This window comes from Oncorhynchus mykiss, chromosome 19 (genome assembly GCF_013265735.2).
Source record: "Oncorhynchus mykiss isolate Arlee chromosome 19, USDA_OmykA_1.1, whole genome shotgun sequence".
Lineage (NCBI taxonomy): Eukaryota > Metazoa > Chordata > Actinopteri > Salmoniformes > Salmonidae > Oncorhynchus > Oncorhynchus mykiss.
Window position 1 is genome coordinate 2,621,591 of NC_048583.1, and position 13,167 is coordinate 2,634,757.

The following is a 13,167-nucleotide window of genomic DNA, read 5'->3' on the forward strand; positions in this document are numbered from 1 at the left end:
GCTGCTCCTCATCTTCTCTAACTACCTCGTTCACCCTTTTCCCACCTGTTCCCTTTTTTCCCTCTGATTAGGTCTCTATTTCTCTCTCTGTTCCTGCTTCTGTCTTTGTCAGATTCTCGTTTGAGTTTCTCATGCCAGAACCAAACTATCGTCTCGTTTGCTTCACCCTTGTTCTGTCCTATCGGAATCTGCCTGTTCATCTGATGCTTCGTGTGATCAGGTACCTCTGTCCTCTACAACCCAGCTATTCTCCTCTGCTGCTAGAAGGGGACTCTAACCCAGCTATTCTCCTCTGCTGCTAGAAGGGGAACTCTTCTGTGATATTCAGAAGGACTTTATGTTTCTTTTGTCGCCCTCTCTGCGGGTTGTTTATTTTGCCATCATATACATTTGAAGAGGATCTATGTCTTACCTGTGTTTTGACATTAAAGGACTCTGTTTTTGTTAAACCGCTTTTGGGTCCTCACTCACGTGCATAACACATTGATCTATCAGTAAGCTATGTTTACATGGGTATTGGATCTAACCTCATTGATCTATCAGTAAGCTATGTTTACATGGGTATTGGATCTAACCTCATTGATCTGCCAGTAAGCTATGTTTACATGGGTATTGGATCTAACCTCATTGATCTATCAGTAAGCTATGTTTACATGGGTATTGGATCTAACCTCATTGCTCTATCAGTAAGCTATGTTTAGCTATGTTTACATGGGTATTGGGATCTCAGCTATAGTATAATCCAGCATAGAGTTTGGAGTGTGACTGTTTGAGGTTGTGGACAGGTGTATTTTATACTGATAACAAGTTCAAACAGGTGCCATTAATATAGGTAACGAGTGGAGGACAGAGGAGCCTCTTAAAGAATAAGTTAAAAGACCCCCAGACAATTTAGAGAAAAAATCATGGTTTGACCATTAAGCAACAACAAGCCTGTTTGAGGCTGCATAGTTCCCAAAAGAGGAAAGTCACAGTCATATCTCACACATGCTCTGTTCCAGTGTGACTAGACCTATAATTTGAGAGCATTTTGGCAAAGTTTTGAGTTTTTTTTTTCGATTTTTAAAACACCCAAAGACATTTACACCCTCTTTCCCAGAATTTCAAGGGCCAGCGAGAGCTCACCGGACGCCGCCGGAACCGCAACGCTTTCCAGGGCTTGGGCCCCTCTCTCGGGGCGAACCCATTCCAGGGCGCCCATCTCCGCCACTCCGGATTTGGGGATCTGAACCCTTTCGATCGGCTCACATGCCACAGGCCCAAAGGCCCAAAAGCCCATAGCCCTGCCCTGGTACTTTCATAGGCTTTCAGGGCTTTACACATGACATATTATGTTGTATATTAGGTATAACGAAAATGTACTTTATTTAGTCACATAACTACAGCTGTAAATACTACTGGATAAAGGCTTCTGCTATTGAATACATTCAATGATTTATAACACCTGGAACAACCTTAAATTGTCCCTGCATTTTTTTGATCCCCTTCAGAACATTTATGAGAGTTTGAGATAGTGACCTTTGGAGAGAGTTTTTCCAAACTGCCAACCTTTTGTTTTCAAATGGAATTAATGCAAATACAACTTGTGAGAAAACCCCCCACTCAGAGGTGTGATATTCCCTCCCTTCACCAAACAATTTGCCCTGAATAGAATATTTAAATGTGTAAAGGGGTTGGGCCTATCTGATTGTAAACATAAAGACCTTTCCAGAGTCTGAACTCATTCACTACAGAACGTTATACTGTGAGACACTTAGAAGGAGCTGGAGCTGGATTATTGCCCTTTTCCCATATTCTGAAAACATTTAATTGAGAATTGACTTCCTTCTCCTTGGAGCAAGATGGCATCTGCAACTGCTACTGGTTCAAGGTAAGTTCTCTCTAAATGAAGGGAATAGCACACCTCTCAGTGGGGGTTTTAGACTCTCATTTGGCTCTTTCTCTTAAATCAGACCATAAATTAATTGCTTTCTATCATGTTTCACAGAGGGTTAGAGGGTGAGAGTGTGCAGAATGTTTTTGAAATCACTTGGCAACTCTTTATTTCTGTGTTTTGTGTCGCGCAGTGAGGGTTGAAAAATGATGGTCTGTGATTGTTAGCTGGCGTGCTATCCTCAGATAATAGCATTGTTTGCTTTCACTGTAAAGCATTTTTGAAATCTGACTGGATTCACAACAAGTGTCGCTTTAATATTGAATGTGTGAATTTCATGAAGTTAAATTTTTACAGTCATTTATTTGAATTTGGCATTCTGCATTTTCACTGGATGTTGGCCAGGTGGGACGCGTCCCACATATCCCAGAGAGGGTTTAAGTAATAACTTCATTACATGTACTTATTGTGCATTCACTGTCTTACAGAAAACAAAGAAGGATCCCTATTGTGTGCAGATTTTGCATGAAGAACCAGGAAAACATAATCTATACATCTCAGCAGAGTGTGCATGAAGACAGAATCAAAACCAAAGATTGATCAGGAAGTTCATCATTCCCGCGATTCCATGATAGAGCATCTTTGGCACGGCAGGATCAATGACTACAGAATACTCAGCTGTATCGTGACACGACAGGACGCACTCCAACCTCTGATTAAGAATCGTGAACAAATGGGTCATTTTGTTACGAACAAGCCAGAAGACAATCAAATAACTGGGTAAGCTACTGTTTTACACTGATAAAATAATATGTGTGCAAGTTACATTGGAACTCATTTGAACTGTTGTCCAATTATGTTTGATTGTAAAATAATAAAAACGTTTTTGTTAATCTGTATGATATTTCAGCGGAAGTGGCTCAAGTGTTGGCACCAACTACAGATGAACATATAGATGAAGACTCAGACGTCAACATGGACCAGTCGGCGTTGTACCAACCGTAAGTAAATGCAAATAGAAATCATCTCATTAACAAGTAGTACGTATAAGTATATAAACAAACATGGATGTATTTTATTAATTCCAATCTGCATACCAGATATTTTCCAGACCATTGAACCAGTCATGGGACACCACACTGAGAAAGGGGATGCAAAGCAGTGGTTTATACCAAAAGCACCCTCTGGATTGTGATCTACTGGCTGGATTTGGGAAATATCTCCGACAACAACATTCCCCATTTCAAACAGGAGGAATGTACAGAGATTTTACTTTAATTTAACTGTTTACATATTTTAATGAGAATGAATAGATTTTAAAGTAGTTATTAACTATGTCATTAATATTATTTTCATGTTTCATGCCGAGAGAGACAGAGAGGATCTATTACATCAACTTATGTTCGTTCATCTGTGATGGCTGAGAGGGATTTGGGTCACAGGTGCTGTTTTGAGGGGTTAAAAAGGTCACATAGCTTGAGAGAGAGAGGATCTATTACATAAAGTTATCACAGATGCACACTATGTAAAACACATTATATTAATAATTCCATAAAAATGGGATGTCATTCTCTCTCATAACTGTTGCAACACAAAACATTGAAACATTGTTAAATATTTGTTACTTTGGTTTTGAGTGAAAAGTTATACATATTGAAAGAGAATGTGCAATATTACACAGTTAAATAATAGATCATCTCTCACACACACAAATGTGGCTTCATCGTTGTTCACAGTTTATTATCATAGTTTCTCACCATTTTTAATTATCGCTTATAATCAGTTTGAACATAGTTGGCCATAGTTTCCAATCATAGTTTCTAATCATAGTTTCTAATCATAGTTTCCAATCATAGTTTCTAATCATAGTTTCCAATCATAGTTTCCAATCATAGTTTCTAATCATAGTTTCCAATCATAGTTTCTAATCATAGTTTCTAATCATAGTTTCTAATCATAGTTTCCAATCATAGTTTCTAATTATAGTTTCTAATTATAGTTTCTAATTATAGTTTCTAATTATAGTTTCTAATCATAGTTTCTAATCATAGTTTCCAATCATAGTTTCTAATCATAGTTTCCAATCGTAGTTTCCAATCGTAGTTTCTAATCGTAGTTTCCAATCATAGTTTCTAATCATAGTTTCCAATCGTAGTTTCTAATCGTAGTTTCTAATCGTAGTTTCCAATCGTAGTTTCCAATCGTAGTTTCCAATCGTAGTTTCTAATCGTAGTTTCTAATCATAGTTTCCAATCATAGTTTCTAATCATAGTTTCTAATCGTAGTTTCCAATCGTAGTTTCCAATCGTAGTTTCTAATCGTAGTTTCCAATCGTAGTTTCTAATCGTAGTTTCTAATCGTAGTTTCTAATCGTAGTTTCTAATCGTAGTTTCTAATCATAGTTTCCAATCATAGTTTCTAATCGTAGTTTCCAATCATAGTTTCTAATCGTAGTTTCCAATCATAGTTTCTAATCATAGTTTCTAATCGTAGTTTCTAATCGTAGTTTCTAATCGTAGTTTCTAATCATAGTTTCTAATCATAGTTTCTAATCATAGTTTCTAATCATAGTTTCTAATCATAGTTTCTAATCATAGTTTCTAATCATAGTTTCTAATCATAGTTTCTAATCGTAGTTTCCAATCATAGTTTCTAATCGTAGTTTCCAATCATAGTTTCTAATCATAGTTTCTAATCGTAGTTTCTAATCATAGTTTCTAATCATAGTTTCTAATCATAGTTTCCAATCATAGTTTCTAATCATAGTTTCTAATCATAGTTTCCAATCATAGTTTCCAATCATAGTTTCTAATCATAGTTTCCAATCATAGTTTCTAATCATAGTTTCCAATCATAGTTTCCAATCATAGTTTCTAATCATAGTTTCTAATCATAGTTTCTAATCATAGTTTCCAATCATAGTTTCTAATCATAGTTTCCAATCATAGTTTCTAATCATAGTTTCTAATCATAGTTTCCAATCATAGTTTCCAATCATAGTTTCTAATCATAGTTTCCAATCATAGTTTCCAATCATAGTTTCTAATCATAGTTTCCAATCATAGTTTCTAATCATAGTTTCTAATCATAGTTGATAAATGTTCTTTCTAATTGTATTTTCTAGTCTGAGAAGTGTTGGTACAATAATATAGTCAAATACAACCTAACAGGCCAGAAGCAATTGTTTGTCCCTGTAGTTTAGAATTTTTCCCTGTCAGAAGATCGTTGAGAGGCAAAGAGAGAATGACCTTTGGAGGTGATCTTCCCAGGATGACAACATTCTGTTATCTTCTGTTGGAGAGGGGAGGTTCCATTCAGGAGGTCAACATTCTGTTATCTTCTATTGGAGAGGGGAGGTTCCATTCAGGAGGTCAACATTCCGTTATCTTCTGTTGGAGAGGGGAGGTTCCATTCAGGATGTCAACATTCTGTTATCTTCTATTGGAGAGGGGAGGTTCCATTCAGGATGTCAACATTCCGTTATCTTCTGTTGGAGAGGGGAGGTTCCATTCAGGAGGTCAACATTCCGTTATCTTCTGTTGGAGAGGGGAGGTTCCATTCAGGAGGTCAACATTCCGTTATCTTCTGTTGGAGAGGGGAGGTTCCATTCAGGATGTCAACATTCTGTTATCTTCTGTTGGAGAGGGGAGGTTCCATTCAGGAGGTCAACATTCCGTTATCTTCTGTTGGAGAGGGGAGGTTCCATTCAGGATGTCAACATTCTGTTATCTTCTGTTGGAGAGGGGAGGTTCCATTCAGGATGTCAACATTCTGTTATCTTCTGTTGGAGAGGGGAGGTTCCATTCAGGATGTCAACATTCTGTTATCTTCTGTTGGAGAGGGGAGGTTCCATTCAGGATGTCAACATTCTGTTATCTTCTGTTGGAGAGGGGAGGTTCCATTCAGGATGTCAACATTCTGTTATCTTCTGTTGGAGAGGGGAGGTTCCATTCAGGATGTCAACATTCTGCGATCTTCTGTTGGAGAGGGGAGGTTCCATTCAGGATGTCAACATTCTGTTATCTTCTGTTGGAGAGGGGAGGTTCCATTCAGGATGTCAACATTCTGTTATCTTCTGTTGGAGAGGGGAGGTTCCATTCAGGATGTCAACATTCTGTTATCTTCTGTTGGAGAGGGGAGGTTCCATTTCAGTGAGCTGGAGCCTTTGATTGGACCTGCCTCTGGGAGACTAAGATATATCTGCCAAATATTTTTAGCTACATACTTCTATGTGGAGAGTTTTTTTTTTTTTTTTTTTACCATTCAGGGATCTACTATCAAACAGTCATGAAATCATAAATAAATGAATGTGTACACTACAGTATGTGAATTTGATGGACTTTCTAACTTTAAAGGTCCAAAGTACAAATGAAGTCCGTGCTCAGCCCTGGTCCTTTCATTCTGTAAATTCTGGTTCCTCTCTAGGTTTCTTCTTAGATTTCTGGCCTTTCTAGGGAGTTTTTCCTAGCCACCGTGCTTCTACACCTGCATTGCTTGCTGTTTGGGGTTTTAGGCTGGGTTTCTTTACAGCACTTTGAGAAATCAGCTGATGTTAGAAGGGCTTTATAAATACATTTGATTTGAGTCAATGCCATGTCTGTTGTCTTTTTTCATAGAGAGAGAGAGAGAGAGAGAGCCTACTACACTAACTGATACATGAAGATGTTTGGTACCAGAGGGAGATACTGCTTGATGATGAGAAACCCTACTACACACAGACTGATCTCAGTTAATTCATACTGTATGTTGTAGTCTGTCCAAGAGGGGAATCACACAGACTGATCTCAGTTAATTCATACTGTATGTTGTAGTCTGTCCAAGAGGGGAATCACACAGACTGATCTCAGTTAATTCATACTGTATGTTGTAGTCTGTCCAAGAGGGGAATCACACAGACTGATCTCAGTTAATTCATACTGTATGTTGTAGTCTGTCTAAGAGGGGAATCACACAGACTGATCTCAGTTAATTCATACTGTATGTTGTAGTCTGTCCAAGAGGGGAATCACACAGACTGATCTCAGTTAATTCATACTGTATGTTGTAGTCTATCCAAGAGGGGAATCACATAAGAATGATCTCAGTTAATTCATACTGTATGTTGTAGTCTGTCCAAGAGGGGAATCACATAAGACTGACAGACAGTAATTTTATTAAAAGCATGAAGTTGATTACATAGCTTAGAGACCAACATAACAAAAATCTACATAATAATGAATCTCATAACAATTATAATCAATAACATAATTATCTCTATACTACTTACAACATCATAACAATAATCTACATCATAATCAATATAATAACTTTTATAATCAACATAATGAGAGGTAAACAACCACAAACCAAAATGACTTCAGGAAAAAATGATCTTTGTATTTATTTTTTCAAAATACAAAGAATGAACAGATGATTATAATAATACATGGACTAATAATGGAAACACTTCAAGATAAAGAATCTAAGAGACACTAAATAAGATAAAGAATCTAAGAGACACTAAATAAGATAAAGAATCTAAGAGACACTAAATAAGATAAAGAATCTAAGAGACACTAAATAAGATAAAGAATCTAAGAGACACTAAATAAGATAAAGAATCTAAGAGACACTAAATAAGATAAAGAATCTAAGAGACACTAAATAAGATAAAGAATCTAAGAGACACTAAATAAGACAAATAAATGAAGATAAGAAGCAATACTGGAAGATGAAACAGACGTAATTGAGCTGCTCTCTTAAAATAATTAAAAACCGATTGTTACCAAAACCCCATGTTACCAAAACCCCATGTTACCCAAAAACCCATGTTACCCAGAACCCCATGTTACCCAAAACCCCATGTTAACCAAAACCCCATGTTACCCAAAACCCCATGTTACCCCAAACCCCATGTTACCCAAAACCCCATGTTACCCAAAACCCCATGTTACCCAAACCCCATGTTACCCAAAATCCCATGTTACCCAAAATCCCATGTTACCCAAACCTCATGTTACCCAAAACCCCATGTTACCCCAAACCCCATGTTACCCAAAACCCCATGTTACCCAAAACCCCATGTTACCCATGTTACCCAAACCCCATGTTACCCAAAATCCCATGTTACCCAAACCTCATGTTACCCAAAACCCCATGTTACCCCAAACCCCATGTTACCCAAAACCCCATGTTACCAAAACCCCATGTTACCCAAAACCCCATGTTACCCAAACCCCATGTTACCCAAAACCCCATGTTACCCAAAACCCCATGTTACCCAAACCCCATGTTACCCAAAAACCCATGTTACCAAAAAAACCCATGTTACCAAAACCCCATGTTAACCAAAACCCCATGTTACCCCAAACCCCATGTTACCCAAACCCCATGTTCCCCAAAACCCCATGTTACCAAAACCCCATGTTACCAAAACCCAATGTTACTCTGGTGGTAAAAACCAAACTAAATTAATAATGGTGGTTGCAGTCACTCCTTTTAGATTTATTCCAAGGTTCTAGAAAGAGAAACTAATTCTGAACTTGTTATTAAAATTAGAACCACTTCAGGTTTGTCACCACATTTTAAACACCAGTCCACTGCTGACCATCGATTTAAAACACAAAACTGACCTAAGATCAGCATGTAGAGTCAGATTCATTCTACTCCTACTCCGTCCCCTGGGCTGCTCTCTCCTCTCCCGGTCCAGCTTCAGCTCTGGAGCTCAGAGAGACCATCTCCATGGCATTGACATAAAGATCCATGCTGCTCACCCTGTTCACTCTCTTCTGCCTCCTGGTGGGCTAGGGAGACACAGCACCAACTGTCAGACATTTACTCTCTAGTATCTCCATTCTCTCCCTCCCTCTCCCCCTCTCCCTCTAGTTTAAATGACTTGTAACGTCTGAGTAAATGTCTTTACCTTGTAGTACAGGTAGGAGATGGTGATGGCTGTCAGTAGGATCAGCAGCACTACAACGTGTCTGATGATGAAGGCTGGCAGAGGAGAGGCTGCAAACAGAAACACCTTTGATGAGGGGACTGATCATCATCACATAGATCTGTGGGAAATCTGTCAATTACAAAGTTATTAGTCTGGTTCATGTTCAGTTACCTGTGATGGTGAGGGAGAGGAGCTCACTCTCAGAGGAGAAGCTATGAGAGAAAACATAATTCTCATAAACACAGCTGTAGTTCCCTTGGTGGGAGTCATCTGCAGCAGGGAAGAGGAAGGCAGCAGAGTGATTGACAGCTGGCTGGGTCTGGGTTCTGTTGGAGCCGGTGAACGTGAGGAGGAAGGAGCCTCCTGGGTACTGTGGCTGAGTGGAGCAGGTGATGGTGAAGTTGTAGCCCCTGAACATCTCGGGCCCCTGGTGGCCCCTGAAGACCCCTCCCATTGGGTCAGTCAGGAAGATATCAGGCTGGACCAGGAGATCTGTAACAATAAAAGAGAACAAGAAAAACCTCTTCAACTAGTTTCCTATAGATATGACAATAACATCAGCATGTAACAGTGCCAGCCACCCTCCCTCACAGGGCAACATGAGTAGTGGGCCTACAGTCACTGAGACAACATATGTTGATATCAGGCTGAAGCAGGACATCTGGAACAAGAGGAGAGAAAAAGAAAACGTAGCTCCTCAACTACTTTCCTCATTTAGATGTGACAATAACATGACATGTGACAGTGGTAGTGAGTAGAGACGTTCACTGAGATAACACTCACATACAAAAGCATTCTGGGATATTTAAGTGGTATTTGATTCCTACTTGACTGAGTGATCTATTTAGTAAAGCAGACTGACAAGTTAAACAGTCATCATGAGAGGTGCAGAGGAAGTTGTATGAATGAAGGAAATCAGTTGAATATAATTATAATATGTTGTTATTACCTGAGCAGATCACTGTGAGTCCAGGAAGGAGATCATATCTTCTGGAACACTCCCTCAGTGCAGATTCATCCCCATCACAGTAAACTCCAAACCCTCTAGTGGTGTTTCCAGGTAGTACTGAAACAGTGGAACCACAACCCAGCTGTCTACACACTACTGCAGCTACATCGTCCCAGTCGTAAGTTCCCACAGTCCTCCACTCTCGCTGGTCGTACCACTCCACTCCACCAGCACAGCGACTGCCTCCTCCCACCAGCCTCACATCATCAGGCTCTGAGAAAAGAAAAGAGAGAGACAGTAATCTTACTATTTTCTCACTAAAACACACCTATATTGTCTCTCATCTTCTTCACTCCAGGTGAGAAACAATGTTGATTGAGTGACAAACTGTTTCTTACCTGAGCAGGTGAGTCCAACAGCATTACCAGGTAGGCAGGTGTTGTTCTCTCTGTCTGAGGTGTCACAGTCCAGGAGAAGGGACTCTTTGCCTTTACACTGGAACTCTTTATCCCAGGTCTGACCCTCACCTTCTCCATAGAGCCCCCCCTGTAGAGCTGCAGGAGCCCCACAGCCAACATCCCTACAGACTACCTCTGCATCCTGCCGGTCAAAGTCAGCTTCACACACTGAGGCCCAGGACTGATTGGACTTCACCTCCACTCTCCCAGAGCAGAGACCAGCTCCATCCACAAGCCGCACAGACTCTGGAGAAAAAGAGTTGGTTGAACATTCAATCAGTTTTGTTGATGACATTGTCAAGGACTAAACACAAATATGTTGGATAAAAGATTGTAGTTTGCTATGTTTGATACTGTAAGAGGTAGAAATGGGTTCTTAGTCACTCAGGATAGGGTTGGGAATAATGCAGGCAGGAGACAGGAATAAGTTCACTTCACTTTCTAGAAAATAAACAGCTGGACATCCATCAGGCAGCTTCACTTCAGTACCATCTGATCTACAAGGTCTGATGCTGTATGTCAGGGTCAGGATGGGCCAAGAGTAGAAAAGGTTACTGGTTATGATGACATCACTGGTGAGAACTTAGTGATAAAAATATATTTGATCTCTCCTTTATCTCCCTCTTCCTCTCCTCCTCCCTCATTCTCTCTTTGTGACAGTGGTAGTGAGTAGAGACGTTCACTGAGGTAACACTCAAATACAAAGCATTCTGGGATATTTAAGTTGTATTTGATTCCTACTTGACTGAGTGATCTATTTAGTAAAGCAGACTGACAAGCTAAACAGTCATCATGAGAGGTGCAGAGGAAGTTGTATGAATGAAGGAAATCAGTTGAATATAATTATAATATGTTGATATTTCCTGAGCAGATCACTGTGAGTCCAGGAAGGAGATATAATACATGGACTAAAGTATGTGGAACTCAGCAGTGAGTTTTACAACAGAGGATTATTCTTAAGCTCTACGTGGTTCAGCACTCGGCGGTCCGTTCTGTGAGCTTGTGTTGTCTACCACTTCACGGCTGAGCCGTTGTTGCTCCGAGATGTTCTACGTTGAAAGTCACTGACATCTTCAGGAAGGACATTTTACTGCTGATATTTGTCTATGGAGATTGCATGGCTGTGTGCTCAATTTGATACACCTGTCAGGAACAGGTGTGGCTGAAATAGCCGAATCCACTAATGTCAACATACTATTGACCATATAGTGTATCTTATTATTACCTGAGCAGATCACTGTGAGTCCAGGACGGGGATAATACATTCTTCTACAGTCCCTCAGTGAAGACTCAGACCCAGAACAGGAAACTCTAAACCCTCTAGTGGTGTTTCCAGGTGGTACTGAAACAGTGGAGCCACAACCCAGCTGTCTACACACTACTGCAGCTATATCCCCCTGGTTCCAGTCATCAGCTCCCACAGTCCTCCACTCTCCCTGGTCGTACCACTCCACTCCACCAGCACAGCGACTGCCTCCTCCCACCAGCCTCACATCATCAGGCTCTGAGAAAAGAAAGGAGAGAGACAGTAATCTTACTATTTTCTCACTAAAACACACCTATATTGTCTCTCATATTCTTCACTCCAGGTGAGAAACAATGTTGATTGAGTGACAAACTGTTTCTTACCTGAGCAGGTGAGTCCAACAGCATTACCAGGTAGGCAGGTGTTGTGCTTTCTGTCTGAGGTGTCACAGTCCAGGAGAAGGGACTCTTTGCCTTTACACTGGAACTCTTTATCCCAGGTCTGACCCTCACCTTCTCCATAGAGCCCCCCCTGTAGAGCTGCAGGAGCCCCACAGCCAAGCTCCCCACAGACTACCTCTGCATCCTGCCGGTCAAAGTCAGCTTCACACACTGAGGACCAGGACTGATTGGACTTCACCTCCACTCTCCCAGAGCAGAGACCAGCTCCATCCACAAGCCGCACAGACTCTGGAGAAAAAGAGTTGGTTCAACATTCAATCAGTTTTGTTGATGACACTGTCAAGGACTAAACACAAATATGTTGGATAAAAGATAGTAGTTTGCTATGTTTGATACTGTAAGAGGTAGAAATGGGTTCTTAGTCACTCAGGATAGGGTTGGGAATAATGCAGGCAGGAGACAGGAATAAGTTCACTTCACTTTATAGAAAATAAACAGCTGGACATCCATCAGGCAGCTTCACTTCAGTACCATCTGAACTACAATGATCTGCCCATGAACATCTCCCATAAACCAATATGACAAACACAAATATAATGTTTAAATACATCTGACATCTCTCCCTCTATTTAAATGAAATAAAAACACATAAAACATGATACATGGTAATATTGTATGATGTATAAATAAATCTCTCAATATGACCAGTCTCTTACCTGAACAGATCACATGATGATAATATCCACCATCACAGACATCAGGTCCTCCTATGATGCTACACTGTCTAACAGAAGACTCCTGTCCACTACAACTCCACATCTTGACTCCTCTTCTTCCATCTTCAATCAGAGGTCCTCTAGATTCAGCTACAGGATTCCCACAATCCAGCTCTCTACACACATCCGTAGTCTCTCTCATCATGTCCCACCACCTATTGCAAAGACCCAACCACTCTCCTCTGTAGAAGACTTCCACTGTCCCAGAACAGGAAGTGGTCCCACCCACCAGTCTGACTGAGTATTCAGCTGTAAACAGCAGAGAGGAAAACACAGTGGTGAGGACAGATGATGACAGTGATTCTGTTATTCTAACAGCAGTAATGCTTTGTGGTTGACAAGTATTAGTAGTTACATAAAACACTACTTGTTATTGGGGTTTAGAATGGTTTGTATGGACACATGAATTTCTCCATGTGGGATAATAAAGTTGACGAATATTGAACTGCTATAATCACTGTAGATTTATACTCTACCTACCTGGTGGACTGACGCTTTGAGCCTGGAGATCTGAGGAGAAAGAGAGAGACAGAGGAGAAAGA

General features: G+C 40.2%; 1 protein-coding gene across 1 annotated transcript in view; it reads right to left on the minus strand.

The window, feature by feature from the left end:
* Window positions 1-8,292: 8,292 nt before the first annotated feature.
* The window catches only part of LOC110516472, a 35,462-nt gene continuing 30,587 nt past the window's right edge, over window positions 8,293-13,167 (minus strand). The window contains exons 3-4 of the mRNA XM_036953915.1: window positions 8,775-8,863; window positions 8,293-8,655 (exon numbers count right to left, since the gene is read on the minus strand). Coding sequence (XP_036809810.1) covers window positions 8,521-8,655; window positions 8,775-8,863 — 224 coding nt within the window. The 3' untranslated portion in view covers window positions 8,293-8,520. The remainder of the gene's footprint in view (window positions 8,656-8,774; window positions 8,864-13,167) is intronic.